A 27,620-nucleotide genomic window follows, 5' to 3' on the forward strand; every position below is an offset into this window, starting at 1 on the left:
AAACCGTCTTACGGAACCAGGCGCTAGAGACCCAAACCATACTCGTGCTGGCCCCTTTAGGGTTAGCGGGAATGCCTTGCATGCCACCTCTCCCAGGAAGCCATGCAACATCATGTGAGCCCTGAAAGTTTCTAGGTGCTCCAGGGGGACTCTCCCTCCATCATCGTAATTCTCCATGGTGGGGATCCTAAACTTTGGTGAAAATGACACATCCATTACTTTTTCTGTGTAGGGTAGACCCAGTGCTTGTGAGTAGTTGGTCTACCGACAATGATGTGCCCATTTTCCTTGCAATCTCTTTGTATTTTCCTTTGAGATTGTGGAGCTCATCTTGCATGTTCTTCATTTCCTCCTCCACGTTTGATCCAACTCCAGTGTTTCGGGACTCCACATGCTTGCTATTGTTGGGCTCCGCCTCTTCATTCTACCCTTATTGAGGTTTTCTAAGCTTCTCATTCTCCTTGCCAAGTTTTTGCATCTCGTCAGTCAACTTTGTTACCCAGTCTTCCATAGCTTTCAGTCTTGCCTCTATAGCAACTTCCTCTGTGTCCCTTTTGAGTTGTCCGGAATGGGTTGTTGTAGGCATAAGAAGTAAACGCAAGATCTACAAGGATCCTACATATGGCTTTACTATTAATGTCGTGTCTCGTACGCCTTTGGGCCAGGTCCTAGCAACTCAAGTCTTCAGATCTGGACATGCAAAAATAGAGAAGAAAGAAACTGGGAAATGGTGGCCTTGGAGCCGGGGAGTCTCCGATGCCAAAATTAGTAGAGTATTTTGAAAATTTGTAAATAATGAGAGAGTTTAGGGATCAGAGAGACTTCTTGTACCTGTAAATTGCTATTTATACCGGGAGCCTGGGGGGAGGGGACAGATCGTGCCTGCCCTCATGGAGTCCATGCTCTCTTTACTGTTCCTTTAGTCAGAGTTCTTTAATGCGGCGTTCCTCTGCGATGGCGTCGTGAATTTGGCTTGTAGCTTGGGTAGTAGTGCCACTGATGCAGAGTGATTCCTCAATTTGAGTTACCCTGTCGATGTTCTTAGTGTTTCACCTTGTCAAATGATCGATGGTCCCCCTTATTTCCCATTCGTTTACGTGGACAAGTACTCAAGGACTGGACGCTACTCAAGGCATCTCCAGGATGGCAAGTCCCATCACCCTGCACTATGATCCCACATGGGGGTTACGTTCCAGGGGAGTCTTCCCGTGGGTCAAGCCGAGGAATTTATTTGTTCTGGATTGGGTCTTCGTTTCTTCTCTCATGCTTATTAAGAAAGGGGGGAAAAACCCCTTATAGTCACATTATTATATTTGGTTCTTTTAGACAGGTGCGACCTTCAATTAGTCTTGGGATTTAAGTTAAGGCATATGTACATTTGTATGTACTACTCTCCAAACTATATATAGGGCATTTGTTCATTTGAAAAAAAGTGAGTAGAGACCCAGATGAAAAAAAGTAATTTTTTAATAATGAACCTCATTATTTTGCAAAATGATTCCAAGGTGATTGCGTAGTTTACGACTATGAGGAATTATGTGAAGAAAAGAGTGGATTTAAGCTAGGGTTTTGAAGCGTGAAGAGTAATTATTCCTAACTTCAAGATCCTAGCTTAAATCCTCTATTTTCTTCACATTATTCCTCACTAACGCCAATAGCAACCACGACTAGAATCCTCCATCTAAAAATCAAAACTTTCCTTTTATGTAGCACCCCCATAGCCTTCCCCACAACAAATCAAGGCTCTCTCCTCGCTGAAATCACTCATAGGACACTATTGGTAAGCATATTGCAGCATATTGTAAGAGGTCTGGATAAACTCGCTGGAAATAATTCTCTCGCCATAATATGTTATTTCTGGCGGGAAAAATTACTGTAACATGTCCTATTTTTGTGGCAATAATTTTTCATTGTTGGCAGAGTTTTTAAGACCACATTTGAGACCTTTTGCCGCAAAAAATAATCGCTTGAAATTGTATTATTTGTGACCATTCCAAAAAATAGCCAGAAATACATTTTTAAGGCGAAACTGACGTGAGAAGTCTGTGACTAGGAAAAAGCTGCCAAAAATACTTTTTTCAGTGAATTTTCTATTAATTTAGGCAATTTACATCACCGCAGAAAGCCGATATTCTTGTAGTATTTAATTTTCTCTTCAAAACCTAAAACCTATTAAACACCTTTAATATCATATTACATCAAATCAATCATTTATCTTAATTTTAACATCCAACTCATTCATCCTAATATAATTAAACCCCAAATAATTTCGCTTTCAAAATTGGGCAACCTGAAACACTATTTATACCTTCCAATTAAATTGTCAAACCTGAAGTCATGTCTACTAAAACAATAACTAATCTCGTCAAAGCATAGCATCAAACTCTTGCTTAATAAAAAGACATGCAGCCCATCAACTGTGGCTAGTATTAGACCATTGAAGAACTACTCTCCTATAAATCCTCTTTTTTATGCTCCAACGTCAAGACTAGCCCATGAGCTAACAATGAAACATCATGCAATAATAATTATGGACTTTCAAGGGAAATCGAGGGAGGGAAACAGAGCTGGAATAAGTGTTGTACTGTAGCTCAACCATGAGGGAGATAGAATTGAAGAATGTGTATTTGTTGGTGGTTCATGGTTCGGCATGAGGTGGTGCTAGGCAACTTGGTCATTGTTTTTTGAGTAGGTTGGCAATGCAATCATGTTAGGTGGTGTAAGCTTGCTCGACTTAGTCTATGAAATTTTTTGTCAAAGACTTAGTACGACGAGACAAACTCACTGATAAAAGTTTTGGTTTTATATGACTTTTTATGGCCAACAATACTCCCCAGAAAAGCATAGCAGAATATTGCTCATCGGAAGAAGTCATATTAAACCAAAAAAACATTTCTTGCGAGCAATACTAGTCGGAAATAAATAGTTGCAGCGAGTGTTGCTCGCCGAAAAAGTCATATAGAACCAAAAAAACCATTTTCTAGCGAGTTTATCCAATCGGAGAAAGTCTTTATCAAAATAAATAAATACTGAAAGATAAAGTGCATAAGACGTAAAGTGTATGGACTCATTCATGCAAAATAGGGCAAGAGATTTAAAGACCTCAGCCATTGGCATGCATCTGGCTTGATCTGCGGCAACAACAAAGCTAGGCCCGACTGCTCTAGCACTTACACTTAAGAAGCTGCAGTTCTAAAAGAACCAGCACAACATGACATCATGATGTCAAAGAAAGTATTTGACAAAGAATCTGTACATACAGGGGTGGAACCAAGAATTTTTTGTTGGGGGACAACCAACATAAGTATAAAAACATGTACGTTCTTGTGGTCCCCCTATATGAGTATACATGCATTACTAAATATCTATATAAAGAATCAATATCGTAATTGCTCAAAATTGATTAAATAATGAAAAACTCAACATTGTTCTACAAATCCATCATAAAAGCACAAATAAAGGATAAAAATTAAGAAAATAAAAAATACTCTTCATTGTTAAATCTAAAATTGAATGTTGTAAAGTCTCTATTATATAGATAGGAATGGGAATAGTCGAATGTATTAATGGACATCTGCGCTCCTTCTCTCTAAAACTTTCTTACAGATCCGGCTAGAGGGGTGGGAGCTTCGACTCCCTTCCCCTCCCTCCCTTCTCTTTTGTGTAGTGTTTTGTTTTTGTGTATTTTCAGGTGTAATAAGGGAGAATCGCAGATCTGAGTTTTCCCGCCGCCCACAGGCCAGCACGCGTCCCGCCATGGTGTTGCCCAGCCGCCGATCTTCAAGACCACTGAATGCGGCACCAAAAGGAGCGGCGAGTAGCCCGCACATGCGAGTCGAAGTTCCGACATTGTTCGGCGCGTGACTTTCACGCACCACCGGGGAGCCCTCTGCCAACACCACGCACGACGTTTCTGGAGTCTGTGAGTCTGAGATCTCTAAGGTCGATTGTCGGGTCTCTTCCCAGAGTGGCGCGTGTACTGCACGCGCCACAGCAGCCTCTGTGCACTGCTTTTCCTTTTTTGTGCAGTATTTTTCTTTTGTAGTTTCTTTTGTGTAATGTGGTTTCTAGGTAAATAAAAATCCAAAAAAAGTAGTACCTTCAGACTTTGGTCCGAATGGAGTAGTAGTCCCCCCTCCGCATTGACAGGGTTTGGTGGGGTTTGGTGTACCCTACCCTGCTTAGTCAGGGTATGGTGCTTTGCAATCTCTGTCGTGGACATATGTAGTATTTTCTCTAAGATCTAGGTCTTTAGAGATTTACTGTCTGGACTAGACTATGTCAGTCACAAAAGTGTACTGGGAAGCTACTATCTATTGTAATTGGCTTGTTTTTCAAGTCAACTTTGTAAGTCCTCTCTTAATGAAGGGTTATATAAAAAAAAAAAAAAAAGAATAGGAATAGTCATAGAACACATGTTGCCATCATTCTTAATTGTCTAGCATAGATGTTAACAAAACCCAGTAAAAATAAATTAGCCAATAGAAAACTTGAACGAACAAGTGTCAACAAATAGGAAAAACAAGGTTTTAAATATATTTAATAGTTTATAAAAAGGAAGGAGAAATTCTCTTGCCTATTATGAGATGTGAAACAAATAAAACAATCAGTGTGAGCATGTGAGATGTTTTTAATGACCAAAAAATAAGTGCAAGTTTGAAAAAATTATTGAGAAAATAAAAGGAAGTTGGAAAACTAATTGCTAAGTTAGATTTTTAAAAATTTGGGAGGAGGGGGAGGGGGTGGGGGGAGTCAAATTGTCTTTATCTTGAGGACATCTTAAAAAAACTATGTATTAAAAAAGGGTTTTGAGAAATTTTGAGGGGCGATAGCCCCCACCCCTAAACGTAGTTCCGCCTAGGGGTGCAACCCGATACCATTTAACTGGGTCTGGACCCGACCCGATTAGACCCGTAACGTACTATGTAGGTCGTTATTCTGCCTACTACATGCCATAGTGGTTATTGTGTATTACCAATGGTTGAAACACGTCATATTTTTGTATTCAAAGTTTATGTGAACGTTGGTGACCTGATGTCAAGTTAGCATCTGAATGCAAGGGTCACCTTGCATTCAAATCCTATTAAAAAGAGGCACATGCAAAGAACTATTCAGGCCTATCACCTTGCATTCAAATTCTGTTAATAATCTAATAAAAAACAACAACAACCATGCGTAACAATGTAATAAAAAAGCGGCCAACCTCACTTTAGCAGTACTTACTAAAAATAAACCTTCTTAAAAAATCAAGAGGCCATTGGATGGACTTTATCCATACTGCCCATAATACCACTAATCAATAATCACCTCAGGTCTTTCCTTAGAACTGTTTGATTTAATGGCTAGATAGGTTAAATTTATACAAAAACTAATAAAAAAATGTACAAAAGCCATCTATTACAAAAATTATCTAAATTACAAAATATAAACATCAACTGATAGATAACTAAGGAGCATCCAAAGATCAAATTATAATAGCTTCCCATCTCTTCCTCTATATTTGCCATTATGAAAAAGTCTAACATCAAATCAATAATAACACATCAAATAATTCAAGTCAATACAAAGTGGTTTAGTTTCTCTAACAAATAAGTGAAAATGAAAAGCATACCATCATGTAGACCATAAGCCTTGAGCTACTTCTCATCAATATAATTAACATTTGTTTTTGGATCAAACTCTAAAAAAAAAAAAACGTATGATGATTATTAAATGATATAAAAATAAACATTATGAAAAAATTTAATAAATATGTAAATAAGAAATAAGTTTATTATCCAATTCCGCCTCAAACTTTCAATATTATCCAAGGAGGCACGAAGATCAATGGGTATTGGATCCCTCAACTAATTTTGTTTACAAACGAGTACCTCGATTGTTCTTTGAGATAGTGAACTACGAAATGGGTCAAGCACACGACCCCTGAACTGAAGGCTGACTTAGAAGAAATAGTAGAAACGGGAATGACCATCACATCCCATGCAACTCTTGCCAAAATAAGATACTTTACTTCATTGATCTTCCACCAATTTAAAATATCAAAATTTGGAGCTCGTGTCTCACAGCCATGTTCCAAGTACTGATTGATCTCTGATTTGTTCATCAAATTAGATTCAATTATTTTTTTCTCATACTAAATCTAAATTCTCTATTGAGAATCAAAATCAATCATATTAGGATCAACTGAGGAAGGTGGCTCAGAGTAGGAAACTCCATTTAAACTCTCATGCACAACACTATACTCTCCATAAATGTCAATCATCAGTTGTTTCATTTTTGTAATAATTTCTTTGACTAAATTATCACCATATATTTTTTTTAACAAAAAATTCAAAAGACTAAATTTGCATCTTGGATCAAGAACAATAACAATAAATATCATCAAGTGTGATTGGATCTTCATATTCGCTGCCATACATTTCAACATTGTATCATTACTTTGACACATTTTTTACAAATGTGATTGGATGCTTCAAATCTCTAGGAAATATGCATTTGATGTGGCATACAAAGAGCAAAAAGTCTCATAGTAGCATATGAAAAATCTTCAAAAAATTTATCAATACTTTAACTCCCTCCCAATCACTAGAGTTTGGGGGCTCAAGTTCACACTGTGACAATAACGAAAAAAAGAATTATCATCCTTTTCCAATTGCAAAAAATGGTATTTTAAATATTTTTGCAACTTCTAGCATTAGATAAATCGAATTCGATATTGTGGAAACATTAAGGCATACGAATTTTATACAACCAATTTTATCATTCTCTATACACTTTTTAAATTTATTCATTCTTACTGGAGATGATCTAACATACCTAACCGCATTGCGTACTTTTGTGATTGAATCATCACAATCTTTTAGCCCATCATTCACAATGAGATTCATAATATGAGTACAACACCCTAATGTAAATATCCTTTCATTCCAACAAATGACCTCGTACGAACTTCCTCAAATACTCGATGGCAACATCATTTGAGGAAGCATTGTCAACTGTAATAGTAAAGATCATGTCAATACCCCAATCTTGTAGACATGAATTTATATACTTTCCAATAGTTTCTCCTTTGTGATTAGGGATCATTCAAAAGTTTAGAATTCTTTTGTGTAGTTTTCATTCATAGTCGATAAAGTGTTCAGTAAGACACATAATTTAAGTTTTGAATCGACGTGCATGTGTCAGTGATTAAACTAACCCGTCCAACCGTCTTAAATATTTTCCTTAACTTCTTCTTCTCTATTTTAAATAGTTTAATACAGTCTTTCGCTGCAGTGATTCGAGATGGTACTTGGAACGTTGGTTCAAGTGATCTACATACTTTCCCAAATCTCTAAGCTTCTACTATCTTAAATGGAAGCTCATCACAAATTATAATTTCAACAATTGCCATTTGCACATTTTCTAAATTGAACTTATGTGCATTTGCCGAGTTATTGACATCACCTTCTCCAATTCCCACAAGAGCCCTCTCACAACTCATAGTCTGTTGATCTGTAAGTTTGATTCTATAAGAATATTGCTTATAAGTACCAATATGCTGTTACATACTTGATGTACCACGTCTTTTGGAATAACAAGAGTAAATCTTGTGACAATAATTATACTTCACTTTTAGGTCATTTAAAGGGCATCCATCTATTTTAGTAAAATGGTCTCACACTGCTGAAGGGTCCTTATTTGCCCTTCTTTTACGTGGAGGGACTGAGATACTTGTGTCACTAGATAAGTTAATATTTGAAGCTATTTGTGATCGGTTTTTCAAAAGAGTAGCAGTCTCATTATCTCTTAAATTTATATGAGCGTCACTTTCGAAACAATTCATATATGAGCTGACATATAATATAATATACAAAAATAAAGATATTAGGATATGAACTGAAAATTACTCTATTTTTATGATTTAAAGAAACTCAAAACAAAGAGAAACCATTGATCAAACAAGTGTATGTAAGTACTTGTGAAATCCAATGGCTAATTATTGACTAACAAGATGTGATAATAAAGATTAACAGAGGGGATTATTATGTTTTACCAAAACTTGAGATGAAAAATAGCAAACAATGTTTTAAAGATGGATCAGACAGGCCATAACCAAATCTTAGCACCTCCAATTTTAGAGCGCTCCTGCTATGTTTGAAAATATCCACAAATATGAATTTAGAGAAAACACCTTTCTTCATTTTTTTTTCATTTTTTTTATTTTTTATGCTAGATTGTTCAAATTCTATCTTGGTATAAGCTCAAAAGGATTGTTGATCTCAAGCTTTTTTTTTCTGAGTTGTTTGAGTACTTAGGCAATTAACTTTTTCTTTCTGGCGTTAGTACAAACTACCTTTTCGAAAAACAATGAAGTGATAAAAAGAGAGGAAGTAAGGCAATTGAGTAAGTAGATTAGAATGATGACTTCATGATTTGGTTACAGATCAATATAAAGTATAGACAAACCCAAATCAAAGTGAAAGTATAGATATATACTTGAAGTTGTTCCTACAATTTTGTTATTATTATTTTTTGAACTTAAATAAATATTGTAGGCCAGGATTTTTATATTAGGATGGGTAATTTTTTAAACTGAAGTAGAGATCATTATACTTATCTTTTGGGGGATTTGAATCTTTAAGTTCTTGCTTGTGGAATAAACTAATTCAAAAAGCTCATTGTTGGGTTTGGATTCTATAGACGAGTATGTTATGTGATCTAAATTCTCTTGAGCAATTATTTGGAATACCATAAATAAAATTATATGTGAAAAATGATATGAAAAGCAAGGAGTCAAATCTGGACAAATAAATCGAAAAGGCACAGGAAAATCCAGGGGAAAACTTCACAGCAAAAACCTATCTGAAAATGGGAAGCATTATTCAACTATAAAAAAAGATACCACATAATCATTTAACTAAATTCAACCGTTTCATAATATTCAAAGGATGTAATGTTTATCTTTCATAACTCTGTAAAGACACCAAACCAAACCCACAACAAAATGCAAAGGATGCCATGTTTATGTTTGAATTTTGTATGAAGTAATGCAGAGAGAAAACATAGAGCAATTCCTTTTGAATTGCTTTCCAGCCTTTTTTTTTCTGATTAGATGTTTTCTAAGCAAGGCCCACCTGTTCTCTCCAGACTCCACCATTATGGTTTATGCTATATATCTTCTCCATTGAAAGGGAAAAGTCGAGAACAGTACTGTAGTTTTCTCGATTTTAGACATTATATATATATATATATATATATAGAATATCATCAATGGAGAAGTGGGTTTCAATAATCACCCCATTCGGTTCACGAAATTAAAAATAAATAAAATATAGAAAATGAGTCTAATAATGTTGACCTGATCACATTTTTCTTTCTTCATACCAAGATGTAATCATCGTCTTCAAATTCATTTTTCATGTTGTAATGCAAAGGAATACGAGACTTTAACCTAATAAAAAAAAAGGGGGAGGTGAAGTGCAAGATTTTGGAGGTGGAGCTCAGTAGTAAGTGAAGAAAGGTGGACGCAAGAGAGAGAGAAAGAGAGAGAATAACTTGTGATGTGGACGCAGGAGAAGCAACAAAGCAATGGAACGGAGGCCTGGAAGCTCGAAGTGGGGAGTCGGATGATGGAGAACGGTGACAGTGACTAGGGTTCCGTAGGGCGCAGTGGAGAAAAGAGAGATTTTTCGATTTCGATGGATTCGATGGGTTACATTATTTAAAACCCGCTATTAATTTTTGACCCATTGATCCCGTATTTGATCGGGTTGGAAAACTCGGATGTCTCGCTGAATCGGGCCAAGGCCCTTTTTGCACAGGCCTAGTTCGGCCCCATGTGTACATACATCATGATGTTATGTTGAAAACTAATGAAACCCTAGAAATTTGAAGGACCCATTGTCATTTCCAAATGGTCTGTCTATGAATAGCACTATGGAATTGAAGATATATATATATATATATATATATATATACATACATACAAACTACGGTCACACACCACACCCAAACATAGATATGCTTATCAAATAAGAGACCAGCCAAAATAAAATCTTGAGACATGCCAGGTCAGTAATCTAGTTTTCGTTATATGATACCTGACTAGCAATAAAGTTCAAATGTTATTATAAGAACAATAAATCAATATATAAGTTTCTGTTTAGATAATTGACAAAGAAACACGGGTTGCTACCCACATGGTGCAGGGCGGGGGACCCTTCCTCGCACCCCGCCTCACACCATGTGGGGGGAGGGGTTTTTTACCCCACCTCCCGCACCCATAGATCAACACATTGCATTGGGTCTAAAAAATTATTTTTGGGTCTAAAAAACAAATTATAATATAATTTAAATTATAAATTAAAATTTAGAAATACAAAAAGAACTTAAACTCATTAGAGTTATATTTTGGATTGCTTTGGTCTCCTAGGCTAACCTTTATAGAGGAGGTCAAGGCAATACAATAATCATACTTAAGCAATGTGAGATTTACGTAATCCAATAACTTGAATACAATTTCAAGTCTTTAATAAATTGTATATATCTAAATATAATATATTTATATATAAAAAATATTTTTTTATATATGTGAAGCCGAGCGGGGGGCTGGGCGGGGCCTCATTGGGGTCATCCCGCCCCCCCTCCCCCTACCCACCCCACCCCGCCCCCACTAGGCCTTCTCCATGCTGGGTGGGGCCCCCACCCCTGCATAGGAGGAGCAGGCTACCCCGTCCACCCAGGCCATGTAAGGGGGCAGCTGTGTGTGCATGTACCACGCATTATAATTGATTGAAGTTAGAGCTAATAAAAGTGGACTATGTGCTAAAGTCAAGCATGGTAAGGTTGAACATACTGATGTTAAGGTACGTTGTGATGGATGCTTTCTTTAGAGTAGATTTTGTAGCATCCAAATGTTAATATGCTCTAGGCTTTTTGACAATCTACCCACAAGATACAACAATGTCGGTTTCTGTTGTTCTCCTTTTTAATGTACACAAAAGAAGATCATCTAACCCGATATAAAATAGCCAAAACCAAAGAAAGAGAGACAAAATAAATGAGGAAATGTTTTTCTAATTTTCTAAAGAATTTGGAGTGTGTAAATTTGTCGGTGGGATTATCTATTTATAGAGAATGAAATAACACTTGTGAAAAGTCACAATTAGAAAAAAATAACACTTGTGAAAAGTCACAACTAAAAAATGAAAGAGCACTTGTGAAACGTTATAATTAAAATGAAAGAGTACTTGTAAAAAGTCGTAACTATTCAATTTATAGATAACATATTAAAAAGGTTTTTAATTCACCAAAGATCACAACTTCTTATTTGGTGGCCAAGCGGTGCTCCTATTCCCAAGAGAAATGCATTGGTTCGAGTCTATAAACCAACAAAACAGTTATCTGAAACATCAATAAGCAGGAAATAGTCCATCACATCTGGAGAAAACTTAACATCTGTGAAGTGATCTTATACATGGTAGCACTCCCTTCAAAATCCTTGAGTTCATATTTAGCTTCTCTAAGCAAGCAGAAAACATTAGGCAGATCACTAGGTTTCACCTATGGAGCACAAAGAGTAGTCAAAGACTATATTAGGATTTAGTCTAGTTTGTGACAGATAAGTTCCATAAATATATCCAACATGAAAACATGAACATAAACTTGTCAAGTCATCAAGCAAAGAGCAACTTTGTAGTAAGAACAAGGTCAAAACTCTATAAGTACATTTATAATATCAGCATACAATAACAAAGAAATAGAACTGACTCACTGTATAACAACCAATGACTCACTTGAAGAGCAACTGAATCTTTCGATGATTTAGAGCTGGTTTGGATTGAGATCATCTCAACTTATCTCACTACTATTTACTACTATTCATAAATTTCAGCTCACAAATCTCACTACTATTTACAAATCATCTCAACTTATCTCATCTCTGAATCTAAACGGGGACTTAGTATTGTCTCATAATCTTTTAGCCTAGCCTGCCACACATTAGAAAGTAAATATAATTTTGTGATTATTCAAAACTGCATAGAAAAGACTATATGATTTGATACCATCAGTCATAAACTACATTAAATAGAAGAATAAATGAATAAGTACATTTCCCTCACAAACTATCACTCCATTGTCCTTAGTGGGACTAACACGCAAAAACCAAACCAATATGTTCTATGTCAAAACTGAGCTAGAAATATATGTACCATTAAAAACACTAACAATAATATCATGTGTCAAGTTAGAAAATTGTAAATAGTTGGAAAAGTTGTACCTTGGTACCAAGTCCAATTGTTTTCTTCTCTGACTCAACAGGTGCGTCATAGTCTATTGCTCCAAATTCTGTTTCTTTATATACTTTTTTATGCTTAAGTGACCTAAATATTGTATAGAAAGGAGTGGTTATGAAAAATCATTGCAAAATCATGCATAAAGCATAAGTTATCCAACTAACTCGACCATAAGCAAGAGTGTAAAAAAAAAGAAAAAAAAAAGTTCAATTAGGGGTAAAAAAACCAGAAACCCGATTGAATAGATAGAATTGGACCAAACAGGTGTGTTCAACCCGGTTTTCATATTTTGAAAACTAGTTTGAACCGAACTGGACCGATATATATATATATAATTTTTTATATTAATATAACATTTGATATAACATAAAATTAATCTTATAAATTTTAATCTTATAACATAAAATTAATATAACCTTAGATTTTAATCTTAAACATAAATGTTAATAATAAGTTATAGATATAAACTTACTTTTGATATATATATATGTATAAATAAAAAGGATAAATACTTTTTTGGTATAATAAATTATAATATATATTCTTCTTGATAAATAAATTTTGACATATTTGATCATAGAAAAAGTCTAAATTTAGTTTATTTCATGGACGAATTATGCACAAACTCAAGCTAGCATGCCAACTAAAAAAATTAAACGTGACGTTTCAATGGATGGGTGGGAGAGGAATTATTAGAACAACGTGAGTGATAGACTAAAATGAAATGGCTCGTTTCATTATTTGCCAAATAATGTGTTTCAAATTCATACAAGACCCTTCTCTTTCGAGTTCTATCTCTTCTCCCATGTCCCTCCATTCTTAACCCTAATTTCTCTCCTCCCCCTTCCACAACAACAAACAACTCTACAAGTAAATGATAGTTTCATACTTTTAAATAAAAAATTGATGTTGAGATACACCATTTGTAAATCATTTATCCAAACATTTCCTTTCCATTTTTCACGTGGTGACGGTAAAACTCTCCAAATGGAAATGAATGGATTGAATGTATAAAATTCATTTTAAGAGAAAGTAAAAAAAAAAAAAAAAGGGGGGGGGGGTGGTATAGGCTGAAAAATGGGTATATGATTGAATCTAGACTAAATCAATATTTCAGAATGAGAATTATATTTTGGCCCATTGAAGAAAAATGAGTCTATACTTCTTTTTATTTCCATATTTTGTTTCCACAAAATGGGCTGAATTTAAACTTTTTCTTCTATGATATCCATAACCTATACTTAAAGCATGCATTTCATAATTGATTAAAGAAGGTGACCTTCAATTCTTGATTGGGAAATAAGGATCTAATGCTTTGGTTGGAGGTGGTTCAACTTTCAGGATCTAGAACAGAAACGAAGAACACTGACAGAGGAACTGAGAAACCACCGAAATGATAAACCACGAACATTGTATTTGCTTTTGCACACTGCAATCACCAAAGAGGGAGGAAACGGGTTTCTCCGGTTAGTTCTTTTGTGTACAGGACATCTTGTTTCTTCCTTTCTTCTTTGTGTTTTTATTCTTTCTTTTCTTTCTTCCTTTTTGTTTTTAAATAAAATAGGTTGCTAACATGGTGTTCTGCCACTTCTGATTTCGTGCGTAAGTTCACGCGCCAACTCACTTGTATGCAGAAGAATTGTTTATCATATATTAATATACTCATATTAAAAGTTTAGAAGTTATATAGACTATAGTTAAATTTAATACTATATTGTATGTGTTAATTATTTTAAAATAATATAATTATACTATAATATAAATAGACTGTAACACTCCGCTTAATTAACCATTAGATCAACCCTTAAGTATTCTATATTAGGTTTTTAATTTTAGGTTATTACTTACATTAAGGTTGATAGTGAGGTTAACCTTAATCTTGACACTTAGTATTGTTAAGCTAATGATTAGAAAAGTAAGCCCATTTGTGAATTTAGTGAGGCTTTTAGGACCTTAGAGCATTCATGGACTTAGCTCAAGAGCCCTTAAGCCATGAATCCACACATTTGGCTCTTTTAAGACCACAAGGCCTAAATCCATGTTTGAGTTTATTTTACTTTTCAACTTGTAAGCCCTATACATCATACCATTAGTTCCTTTAAACCCGAATCATACCCTAAGTACCCAAATTAAGTTTTGAAAGTTGGCTAAGATCATTAACTATCATACTTGAGGTTAGTAAACTTTAACCCATACTTTGAAGCTTAATTTTATTTAATCTTTTCTTAAACCTTTTAATTCAGATTTTCTTGAATTATTATTCCATTTCATTATACTTAGACCTTACTAATACCCTAAATAAACATCCCCACATGTCATTAAGGGAAATGACATATCAAATCCAAACCTTGCATCAATCAGCTTTGTGTATTGTCCTTTATATGCTTAGACTATTTAGCCCTTAGGCCCAATATTTTTGTGGTTTGTCCCCGAGGGTAATATGATCCTTAAATATCTCATGAGACCCCTTTAAACCCAATTTGAGCTTTGGACGAAATTGGTTACACAAACTAGCTCAAATGACCAAACCGAGTGCACCTTGGTCTAGTTTGTGTAGGAACTGATTGGGTTGGAATTTAACCAACCGTCTGCCATGGTTGAGCCACCACCCCACGCCACCACCACCTAATCCCTAAGGGGCCCCATGACCATCATGAGAAATTTGACTCAGATTTTTCTACCCAAAACCATCCAAAAATCGAAGCTCAAATCTGCCAAGTAGAAACCACTTGAACCCGCCGGTTAGCATAGGTGGTTTGCTTGCCTTTTTGTCAACTAGACCATGCCCCACAACCTGGCCTACTGGCCATCATTGTAGGACCATTATAGCCATAGTAAGGAAGAAATCGTGGTGGTTTCAGTCCACTATTCCCCCTGCACAAGAGGACACAAACTGATGAAGGCAATCTAAAATTTTAGCAACCACCCTCCATTGCATCATCTTTTTTTCGAACTGCACCTCCATGATCACTTGGCAACCATCTCTCCACTTTCTACCACCAGAAAAAACCTTTAAGAAGTGACATTGCACCTGCACAAATCAGCCATGATGATGAGTCAAAAGGATGATTCAAGACAATGAGCAAAAATGTCCAAAGAAAATCACTTTGAACCTGTCAGCCCCATGGTTGGTTTTGTTGGCTTTCTTTCTATTTCTTCTGGACCATGACTTGACCAGCCCTTATAGGAGTAATGTAGCAACTGTAAAAGTGAAATCATGGTGGTTTAGGGTACTGTTTTAGTTTGCAGAAGATGACACAAGTGATGGAGTGCAAATCTAGAAATTTCAGTTTCTTACACCACATTTCACCAATCACTTTGGACCAAGGCCAACGTCCCCTCCCTTTCGCTGCCTATAAAAAGCCCCTTCACCCCCCACATTTCCTTCACACCTCAACTCCAAGCTTTCTCTTGAGTCTTGAAAGCACTTCTTCCCCTTAGAGAGCAATGGAGTGAAATCGAGTAGGTTTTTTGTGAGTTCTTGAGTAAGGCTACCTTAAGTGCTTGGAAGGTCACAAAATTTGTAAGTTTTTTTTGTTCTTCATCTTAGTTAGCATGTCAAGTTTTGTTTCCAAGTGTTGGTACAAAATTTAGTTGAGTTTTGAGAAAATTATCAAGCTTAGTTCAAAACTGGGTCATTTGAATGTTTAAATGATTTTAAGCGGAAATTTAGCTATGGCATATCTTAAGCATGATTTGATATGATTTATTATTGTCTTAGAATAATTATGGAAGGTTTGATTTGTGATTGAAAGCATGCCATGATATGTTTTAAATCTATCTTATTTTGATTATCAAGTATGAATCGATTTTAAATAAATTGGAGATATCTTAGCCATGATTAAGTGTTGGAATGAATTGATTACCCAATAATTAGCCTTCATTATGTTATTAAAGATGTTAGTGATCATTTGTAATTAAAGAAAATCTCATGTGCATACATTCATAGGGATTAATAGTTGAAAACACATTTAGGCAAAAACTAGAGTGCATGCCAAGGGTTGAGACTATTTGGGCAAGTTTCACTTTATTTTTTATTTTTAAATCCAAGGGCATAGATGGTTTTAGAATGCAAAAAATATGAAGTCCATGAATTTTGTTTAAATTTGAAATTCGTTTGCAATTAGTAAAAATTTAGGACCTTAAGGTCAATTTTTGAGAGTTTAGTGGTATTTTTGTAAATACTTATTTTTGAAGCCTTTGATTTGAACCTCAACCATAGAAGTTTAATCTTATATTAGTAAACATTTGATTTTAGCTGCTATGACATTTTTTCGATTACTCAGGACGTTTGCAAATTAGCTTCTAATTTACACCTTGACAGATTATTTATGATTTATTGAGAAATGCCTCATTTATGTTTCAATTATCACATTGAGTATAGAGTATCATGTTATATGATACGTTGAGTGTATATTTACATGACATGTGATGTTTCTATCATTTTAGCATATTGCATCTATAAATGTCATTTTACATAAAAAAAACTTGCTATATATATACATGGCATGGAACACATTTTTTTAACTTAACATGAAAATAATTTTTTTCACGACCCCAAAGCTAGGATGGAGAATTATCTTAGTGGAACTCTTCTGTCCACTTTGAAGTATTTAAGGTAACTGCTAGGTTGACAAAGAATAGTCAACGAGTTTCAATTGGGTTCTATTTAAAGAACGCCGGAGCGAACTCAATATGTTATGACACATAATGTTATATACGTTATGATGTTATATTTTATTACCAATGCATTTAGAACAAGTATGCAAATAATGTAGTTTTAACGTGAGTTGTACTACGGTCACTGACAGGTACTCACAGTGCACATGGGGAACTGTGATGATACCACATGTTATGATTAATTTCTGAATTGCTAAAAGTAATGAAATGTTATGATGAAAATATTATCTTTTGACGATTAAAGTAAAAATGTTCTCTGAATGAAAATATGTGTCTCTGTTTTTTTGAAAATGTTGAGAAATTTGGATGTGAGACACGCACATTTTTATGTATTTCATGTATTTCATATTTATCATTCTTCATGCATAATTTATTTTTGTGCAAGTTGATTGTTAATTTATTGAGATTTCATGTAAATCTCATCCCTTGTGGACTCACTATATTCCACTTGGAATGATAGAAACTGTTAGGGGTGCAAATGGTCTGGTCCGGTCCTGTCCGGTGATCGACCGAATATTTTCGATCCATCATTTTTCTGATCGGACCGGACTGAACACCCATAGCTATCGGCTCGGTCTGATTCGATCCAGTTGGTCCGGCCTATTTTTTTTAAATAAATAATTAAAAAATTTATTTAAAATACTTAATTAAATTAAGTGAGTTATTAATGTGGATTATGTAACAAACTCAATAAGAAAATATTTTATATGGTCAATGATAATAAATTAGATAAAAATTATATTATTAATTTATATAATTACTATATAATTAACTAATTGATATTATATATTAGTTAATTCATAGAATATTAACAAGTGTTAATAACATATTTAAAATTTTATATTATTAATAGTGATAGGTTAGATGAAGATATATATAAAATATTGTTAATTTATAGAATATTAACAAGTATTAATAACATATTTAAAATTTTATATTGTTAATTGTACAATTATTATATAAATAATATATATAAAATATTTTCTATTTTTATTTTTCATTCGGTCTGGTTCAGAAAAATTCTGAACCGTGGACCGGACCAAAACTTTTTGGTCTTCTAAAACGTGGATTGAGACCGACCGGTCTCAGTCTCGGTCCGGTCCAGATAGAAACGATCTCTTCAGTCTGTCTGACCAGACCGTTTATCACCCCTAGAAGCTGTTCGGGGTATGAGTAGGACGAATTAGATGGAACATTGGATTTGAGTGATTGAGGAGGAGCCCGACCTTGAGAGGAGACTAAATTTGATCATCAAGTTTATAGCTCTAGTTCTTATTACTCTAGAACGCATGAATCGATTAATTTAACTTTAAAGACTTTAATATCTAGTTTTGTTAAGTTATGCTATGATTTGACTTTGAACTTATGATGATCAGTAATGCATTGAGATGTTTTAGTTATTCTGGCGTAAGTTTTGTTTTCACTCTTCTATCCACTACGGTTATTAAATACTGCTAGTTACATACTAGGATGTATTGTATATTAATTATCACGAACGGGGGTATGTAACTTTGTGTTACATTTCCTGAAGCTCTAAGTCTCCGTTCCATCCCAAGCAGAGATTGGGGCGTCACAAAGATTAATGATTTTTTATATGTAAATATCATATTATCATTATAATGATAAATACTAAATTTTAATAACTAAATTTAGTGTTGAAAAAATTAGTATTTATTATGCATCAGTCACTATTCACTCTCACACTCCACATCTATAGTTTTTTTATAGAGTGTGAGTATTTTTTATAAGATATGAGAGTATTTTTCATAGGATTTGGAATATAGAGTGGTGTATAGTGACTGACGAGAATAATTTTTTTAAAAAAATTATAAAAATTATAAATAAAACAAAAATTTATGGATAAAAGTGTAACATACGGGTCCTAAACTAGAATTTAAAGTTAGAAAAATAATATTTACATTCAGGATACACAAATACCGCGTAATTATTTAAAAAAAAAAAAAGTGAGTCACATAGAATCCATGGATCCCTGCTATTTGCGGTGGTAGCGCACTTTCCAACTGTATGCAGCCTACTTGAAGAATAATGTGAGAGAGGATTTAAGCTAGGGTTTTGAAGCTAGATCAGAACGTTGACACAAACCCAGACTGTCTTCTCGCCGAAATCACTCGAGGACACCGTTGGTAAGTCCTCTTCTCTCCGTCATTTTTCCCCCTCCCTTTGCCGTGAATAATCAAACAGCCACGGTGTGATTTCGTTCAGCACATCGTCGACCCCCAAGGAACGTCGGAGCACCAGCCAGGCTACCCAGAACCGGCCGACCAGGCACCCACTGCCACCTCGTGCCATTTCGGTAAGCCCACGCCGGTTTCTTCCTCCTCTTACTCCTTTACGTCGTGGTTCTCGGTCTAACAGACCACAAAACTTATTTCTCTCTCCCTCTCCCTCTCCCAGCAGCTTGTGCCGCAGGTTCCTCTCTGTCAATCAGGGCGTCTGTGAAACTGAAACGCTAAGTAATGGCGACGACGTCGCATGCTCAGGCTGTGAAGTCCCTCAACAAATCCCCTGGGCGCCGCCGTTTTGTCGTAAGTCCTTAAACCCTTAACAAAACAGTTAAACCCTAAACCCATTAAACAAAAAATGGAATTCTATGGAAAGCAAAATATCGTTTTTCATTTGAAATGCTCATTGAATAACTGTTTTAATTTTAAAAAATTTAGTATAATGGTTAACTAAATTGGTTTTCGTGTGTGTGCACGTGCGTGGGTTGCAGTTCAAGACGTTCTCTCAGAGGGTAGAAGAGATAGAAATCGATGTTTACAGAAGTCTTGACGAAGTGAAACCCGAGCCATCAGAGGGCTCCTCCTTTTTTCGGGACTGCCTCATAGAATGGAGGGTATGACTTGCCTCTTTCTTCCCTTCTCTCTCTCTCTCTCTCTCTCCCCTCCTCCTCCCCCCCTAATACCAAGTTTTCGTTTTTGATTGCATTATCACGTACAGGAATTGAATACTGCTGAGGATTTTATTTCATTTTATGTGGAAATAATGCCCTTGGTACAAACATTACCTTTGGTTCTATTGCACAAGGAATTAATAGTGTCGAAACTTCTCTCAAGTTTACATATGAAAGCAAGGCTATCTCTGGAGCCTATTCTTAGGTATGTTAGCCTATTTCATAATCCCTTCTTTACTGATCGTTGGATATTTATGTGCGCTATAGGGTATGATAAACATCTATTGAAGCTTTTGTTGTTTTATTCTAATGCTTCTGTTTCAGAAAAAAGTATTTGTTTTTATTAGTAATTGAAAGTTTTAATGATAGCAACATTAGGCATGACCTGAGTCACAGGTCGTGTACAAGAGAAATACCTAGTTAGAGTTTGAAACCGATTGAAGGAAGTCATGGAGGCTTACACCCAGAAAAAAATTCGTAAGCCTCCAGTAAAACAATTCTTATGCCCATATAGTATACTGTCGCTTGTGTTTCTCTATGGTCCTTTTTTTTTTTTTTACTTTTTTTATGTGGGCACATTTTAATGGAAATCAATCAGTAATAAGTTGAATCTGGCTTAGTAGGTAGAGTATCTTGGTTATTAACTTGGGTTGTCGTCATACCAATAACATCATGTCAGGGAAAGTAATTAGAAGAGGGTCAGGAATGAGTGATATGATACTTCTTTGATGATGTTTCAGCGATCAATGCTATCAGTTTATGTAGGTATCTGAATATTGACTAACTTTTTGTTTCTGGCTACTAAGGCTGGTACAAATCTTTGCAAGCTGTAACTGATATAATAATAAATTGACATCGTGATCATAGAATATCTGTAGAATGTGTATAATTTGGGTGAAAAACCTTGTAAGGATGGGAATATTTGTAGCCTTAGTTCTATTTTTCTATAGCTTGTATCTAGGTGTACTCACTTGTATACATCCTGTGTACTCGGGCAATGCCTATTTACTTGGAATAAATTCTATTATTACCTATTTAAAAAAAGAATATGTATAATTTGTATTTTGATCGTTAAAGAGCGACAATGAACTATAGAAGAGTTTAGTGATTTAAGAAGGAATTTTTAATTTTTAATTTGTATTGTTTATTGTTTGTTTGTTTTTATGCTTTTCTTCTTTAACATGAGATATTTTGAGAGTTCCAAATTATGCTCATGCAGGTTAGTTGCTGCTCTATCTAGAGATCTCTTGGTGGATTTTATCCCGTGAGTTCCTTCTTTTTGGATTTTATTCTCAGGCTTTTTTTTCTTTTTCTTAGTAAATTATTCTTGGGGGCTTCTATCCTTAGAATCCTGCACTATTGGTTGCTATTTGCTGCACTTATTAACATTGTACATAATGAGAAATTAGCCTCTATTATTGTTGGAGATGCACCAGCCTCATACCCTCTTAAATTTCTTTGAATTTTTCCTTGTCAGGCTATCATATTCTTGCGTATGCCATGTCTACAGTTTTTTTGCATTTAGGACTTGTTTCTCATGTATGTGGTCTTTGACAGCTTTCTGCCGAGGATTGCTGATTCTTTAGCGTCTCTCCTACAAAGTGGTGCTGATAGGGAGCCAGAGATTATTGAACAGGTCCAAGCCATGGTTTCTGTGGTGTTCTTTAGTTGTCAATATTTATTCTGTTTCCAATTTTTTCAATTAGCTTCCTCAATCTCAATGTAAACTTTTCCAAGTGTGGCTGTTGACATGCAGATATTTATATCGTGGTCATATATTATGATGTATTTGCAGAAGTATTTGATACAAGACCTTGTTTATCTGCTCAAGTAAGTACTTTTGAATGCTGCTTTGGGAATTTTATTAATTTTGTTGTAATGATTCCGTGAAAGCAAACTGTTCATGCCACAATATTTGAGATTTATGTTAGAGCAAAACAAATATATTTTGGTTTGCAGTGAAACGTCTCATTTTGAAACAAAAATGAAACATGTTTCTGTGTTTGGTAGTTTTTGGGTGGGTCTAGGTAATTGGTAGCTCTTTTGATAATTTGTTGCTATTGGTAGCACTGCCCCTTCCACCATTGTCATGCTGTCACATAGTCCAATTTCTTTTGTCAGTATAATTGTCATCTTGTGCAATTACTGAGAAATCTCTCACTTGCAAATTGGAGAGGTTATAGGTAATGTAATCATAATTATAATAATTATTGCTATGCTATATGAGAATGAAATGTCTGCCCCAAAAGATTTAAATCAAACCGAAGGAGCTAGTTTGAATATCTTGCTTACCCCCCCCCCCCCTCCCAAAAAAAAAAAAAAAAAAAAAAAAGAGGATAGTTTTAGGTCTCCAAATCGTTTTCTCTTTTAATTTTTTCCCAGGCTTCTTTTTCTCAGAAAGCTGGTCTGGTTTACTATGTATAAAAAGATATATAGCACATGACTATAAAAAATATTTACTAGTTTTCTTTGAGGATTGTGAGCGGTCAATGGATGAGCTTAGTACTCTATTTTGAATACTTTATTCAATTGGTTGAGTAATAGATTTCAATGGCTTAAAAGGCCATGATTTTCTTGCATTGTTCGACACTCATGCTTAGGTGTTGGTCTTGTATATGTCCCGTGTATCATTGGTAAAATTCTTGTTTATTGGTAAAAAAATTTTCATCACTAGTCATAACCAGAATAAGTACTTGAAATTGAAATTAAGTTTGAATTGAACTATTAGGTAAATTGAACAGATGCTTTGAAAGAATGTATAAAAGACTAAACAAATTATTTTAAGGTCTAAGGGATATATTCCTATAATGTTAATATCAGGTATTAGCTGATACATGTTCGCCATTCATATTTATTTACCTATGCATGAGCAAAGATATTTACTTACATATTTTTCTCAAATTTTGTCAGGGTGACGGTAAAACTACGATTTTATCCCAAGGATTATGTTCAAGAATTTATAGCAGAGGCATTATCATTCTTGCTTAGGAATGCGCCTGATGAGCAGTTGCAGTATGGTATGATCATGCTTTATTATTTATTTATCTTTGGGGAATCCAGCCCTTGGTTTTACTACATGGATATAAAGGAACCTTTTTTTCCTTTTATGTTTGAATTATTGCTCAATTGATTTCTGCAGTCATTACTGTTATTTTGTTGCATCCTTGCGAGTTTCTTGTTTGGGAACTAGGGAACTTTTTAATGTGGTCTTCAGTAAGGACTTGTGTGAATAACTAAATTATTGAAAATATATGTTTGTAAATGGCATGGTGTTGGTAGCAATATTATTGTGAGGGAAAAACTTATAATAACCTTTTGTTTATGTTTCAAGGATTTCTGATGATTCTCGTCCTAGGTAACCACGTTTTTGTACCTTTTTTCCATGCAAATATAGTATACATTGGTCTTCAAATTCAGTTTTGGTATCAAAGCACTTGTCTTTTCCAATAGGGTGATAAGTCAATTTGTTCATAGAAGCCAAGTTTTTTTTTTAAATAAAGATTTTTTTTTTGTTCCCCCGGGGGGGGGGGGGGTGCGCGCTAGGGATTCATGTCAATAAGTGCTCTGGGGGGTTGTTGGCCATTGTCTATGGGAAAACTAAAAGTGAAATGGTTGATATCCTTAGTGGTGATTGTTTTCCAAAAGATTTGAAGCTCCAGACCCACGGTCATGGTCGTGGGTCTTCTCTATGTAGATACCCATTAGCATGGGTTTGTGACTATGAAGAAGAAAAAAGATGAAGAGAAAGGGGAAGGGGAAATGGAAGCGGAGGAGGAGTAGTAGAAGGGGAAGAAGAAGAGGAAAAATTGAAGAGGAAGTGGAGAAGGAGAAAGGAAGAAGGTGGCTGCCGATTGGCTTGTTTGTTATTTTTTTGGTTTTTATGTGTTGGGCGGGCGGGCAGGCAGGATACCTGTGTGCAACCCACCCGTATGTTAGAATTAAGTCTTAACTTTGTCCACCCTTGTCCTCGGGGCCGGTTGGTTGCCTGCTTTGGCCCTAGCGGGGCCAATAGATGTGCCAGGTGGGCTAGGTACGGGGCCCTGCACCCGTTAGATCTTGTGTGTCTGGGAGGACTCAAGAAATATGGGGGAACCTTTGTAACAACAGTTTGAATCAGCAGATTTATGTTATTCTCTGGAAAATATAGGGAACTAGAGGTACCCTTGTGTTGTGAGCCTCTTGCTAGGTCTATCCTTTGGAAAGTGGGAGGTCGGGAATCTCTGATTGGGTATGGAGAGAAATAAAAACTTTATGTCATGTGGTTGGGGTTTCATGTGAAGGGTGGGGAGGAGCTCATGGAATTGCTTGTTGATGTCTCGACACATCAAAGAGAGTTAAAGAGGTTCACTTGTTCCGTTAATTATGATGTAAATAGTGTAACTGCAAGTTGAACTCATACGAAGGGATTAGGGCTCTCCAGAGTGGAGAACATGACTCCAAATATCATACATTGGAGTAGCCAACATGTAGATTCGTGTTGCTTGGATTCAATTGGTGGTTTGGGAGGTGTATAGTTGATGTGGGATAGAAGAAGAGTTGTGGAAAAATTCAAGATCTTTGTGGGTGAATTTACTATTGCATGAACTTTTGTAGAAAGTATACTATTGAATGCAATTTCATAAAATCTAAAAAGCTAGAGGGAAAATATCGTATGCTGTCATCCAAACATAAAAGGAATTAAGCATAATGACTCTTAGCTCAAACGCTATCCTTCCAATCTTCAAAAGTCTTAAGCATTATGTTCTTGCCAAACACACCATATCAAACACAAAATGTAGCATCCTTCAAAGTACCAAATTTATATGGCTACTAATGGGACTTCACCAACAAGCTATCAAATCTACTATTGTTTGAGGTCGTTACCTACTCAGTTCTAATACAGCGAAATCTTGAGCCCATAAATCCCTAGCCACCTCGCAGTGAAGCAGGAGATGATTGATGCTTTAACCACCCTTCGTACATGTACAACACCAGTCCATTACTATGAATTTCTTCTTCCTCAAGCTATCTACCTTTAGATCTTATCTTCCATGACGCTGCCAACCAAAGAAATAATGCTATTCTTGATGGTGCCTTATTTTCCCAAATCTCCATTCAGGGGGAATGGGGCCATCTTAGGGGAAGAGCGCGTAGTAGAAAGACTTGACCTCCAAGGTCTGCTTATCAATCATTTGCTGCTCTAATAAAAGTGATATTCCATTGGGGTCCATTCTTAGATATCTGCAAAAGTTTTACTACGGATGGATCCTTACAATGAGAGGCTAAACAATGTTGGGAAAGCTGTTTTCAAGGGCTGGTCACATATCGTGCGCTAATTAGATTTTAAACCCATCCTTCAACAGTAATTAGTATCCATTTGAGTTGGTTCATAGCTACAAAACCAGTTGGTGTAGGTCATATTTTTCCTTTTCTATGCAATGTGGTTTGGAATAAAATTATTGGTTAATTATATTTCTGGATAGTGTGTTCATTGCATCTCCTGTGGCCTTTTTTTTCTTGTGCACAAGAACATGGTCATTTTCAAGAGTTTTCAGATGTGGTGCATCCAATTTTCATGTTGATGCATTCTTTTCATATGGTGACAACACTTCTAGAATGTTCTTTTATTTTTTTTTGGATCTGGGTACCATATGAATGCTGAGTTGATTTTATCTAATAATTTTCATGATGCTTTACCCTCACTTCATTTTTTCATCCACCCTGCCTTGTTCTTCATTCGTGTTTGTGTGTGTGTGTGTGGCTTGGATAGTTTTGCACATGTGCCAAGCTATTGCAGCACATTAGTGCAGCTATGCGATCAAGGAGTTGGAGCAGGGTTGGTTGATTAACTTTTACTGTAGGCTGAATGAACAGATTGCATGTGTATATCTCCTTTTGTTCCTTGACTGTTGTAGATTGGTAAATGGTATGCATGTGGATTACCTTTTTTAGTTTTTATATCTTTGGAAGGAGGACTATGCCCCAAATTGGTAAATAGTATGCATGTAGATGACCTCATGTTGTTGGTATATAGCATAGCCAGAGCTGCAATCAATTAGATTTGAGTTATTTTGAGGATTATTGATGGGGTTTGCGTGGGATTTTAACAGGTATTAAAAGGATAATGAGTGAAGTTGTGAAGAAACCGTTGCCTACAAGAAAACTTGGTGTCAGTGCTTTACTATGTTATGTCATGAGAGGGGCCTCATCAAGGTTCCATTCAAGAGCAGAACGAGTATCGCGGCTATTGATGGACAGTGCTATCTTGGGTATTGAGAAATGAAATTTCTTGCATATATTTGGCTGGTCTATTTTATTGCGAATTTATAATATTCATAATCCCATGAATTCTTGTGACAATTTACTTTCGTTCCTTCCCTAAATATGATATGATTCTATCATGCTAGAACCGATTATTGTGTAAAATATAATCCATGTGCTTTACAATTGTAAAGATGATGCTATAGAGAGACGCATACTTACGTTGCACGTGTGTGTGAGTTTAGTTATAATTTCTTTCTATCCAGCCTGTTGATGCTTCACCTTCTTTATTGATAATATCCCATATAGACATTGCCTTAAAATATACACCCAATGGAAGACATTTTTTGAATTGATTATGGTGTAAACTCCACTTTAGATACTTTTGTAAGTATGGAATGTCAATTTACAATTACACAGCAGAATTATAATTAGTCTAATATTTATCCACACATTTATGTGCCTGTACTTGGGTGTGTGAGGGGAGCTCTGTATACTTTGCACCATTTTTACTCCACTTTTGAAACTCTGTTTTGACCTTGTGTTTTGAAAAACTCATTTGATTTCTAGTTCTGGCCTTGTCTATCGTGCTCACTGAGTATCAAGCTGATTGGCTGTCATTAGTTATTCCATCTGTAAAGAGAAACCTGAGTTTAAGGATTTGGTAGCTAGTGAAACACATTTGATTTTTGACATGCATGATGACTTTATTAGTGAATTTGGGCCAACATTAAAGATCAAGGGTTTTGATCTTCACAATCCACAAATCAAGTACACGTGCTCGGGGCATGAGCTTGCTGTAAGCATTTTAAATAAATCCTTGACAAGTGATGGAATCTTATTTAAATTGAAGTCCAAGTATATAAAATAATACACCCAACTTTTTGATAAGTAAATAATACACCCAAGTAGGGAGAAGAAGAAAGAGATACAAAAATCTTAAAAAACAAAGCAGCTAGATAAGAAAATAATTAGCATTTTAAATTACTGGATTAAAAGCAGAAACTTATTGATTTTCAATATTTGGATAGAAGACAAAAAACATTTTACTTAAATGAAGAGGTGTTCACAATCATTGTATAGAGAAAAGGATTGCTTCAAATGTGTTTTTTTTTTTTTTTTTAATTTTAATTTTTGTGTATTTGCCTCTTATGCAAATAAGATAAGTACAAGTGCTAATGTGTTATATAACAAGTTTAGGGGATTGGGTAATGTTTTGTTGACAGGGTTAGATAGTGGTGGTAGGGCTGAAAACGGAACGTATCGGTGCAGTTTTGGTCCAAAACTGAAACCACACCAACATGTTTTTAAGATTGTAGTACTGACCGAAACCGGCCGATAGAGAGAGAGAGAGAACCGGCCTGAATCTGATGGTTGGTACCGATCGGTTCGGTGGTTTGGGGGTCGGCCATCCCCAGACACCAAAAATGGACGAGGTTGTCATCACCAGACACCAAGAAACTCACAAAACAAAACCCAACACAATAAACCACTTGAAGTACCAGATT

The 27,620-nt window shown here is 35.4% G+C and overlaps 1 protein-coding gene across 5 annotated transcripts in view; it reads left to right on the plus strand.

Moving 5' to 3' along the window:
• The first annotated feature begins 18,946 nt into the window (after positions 1-18,946).
• Positions 18,947-27,620, plus strand: part of LOC121240703 (small subunit processome component 20 homolog) — a 30,036-nt gene continuing 21,362 nt past the window's right edge. For 2 of the 5 annotated variants that reach the window (XM_041138205.1, XM_041138207.1), the window contains exons 1-10: positions 18,947-19,102; positions 19,182-19,272; positions 19,374-19,504; positions 19,693-19,815; positions 19,920-20,077; positions 21,092-21,136; positions 21,430-21,508; positions 21,629-21,702; positions 22,783-22,889; positions 25,962-26,120. In XM_041138205.1, the coding sequence (XP_040994139.1) occupies positions 19,436-19,504; positions 19,693-19,815; positions 19,920-20,077; positions 21,092-21,136; positions 21,430-21,508; positions 21,629-21,702; positions 22,783-22,889; positions 25,962-26,120 (814 nt within the window). In that variant the 5' untranslated portion in view covers positions 18,947-19,102; positions 19,182-19,272; positions 19,374-19,435. Of the gene's footprint in view, positions 19,103-19,181; positions 19,273-19,373; positions 19,532-19,692; positions 19,816-19,919; positions 20,078-21,091; positions 21,137-21,429; positions 21,509-21,628; positions 21,703-22,782; positions 22,890-25,961; positions 26,121-27,620 lie in introns of all 5 variants that reach the window. The other 3 variants (XM_041138208.1, XM_041138206.1, XM_041138209.1) reach the window with 3 other exon arrangements.

Source organism: Juglans microcarpa x Juglans regia, chromosome 7S (genome assembly GCF_004785595.1).
Source record: "Juglans microcarpa x Juglans regia isolate MS1-56 chromosome 7S, Jm3101_v1.0, whole genome shotgun sequence".
Lineage (NCBI taxonomy): Eukaryota > Viridiplantae > Streptophyta > Magnoliopsida > Fagales > Juglandaceae > Juglans > Juglans microcarpa x Juglans regia.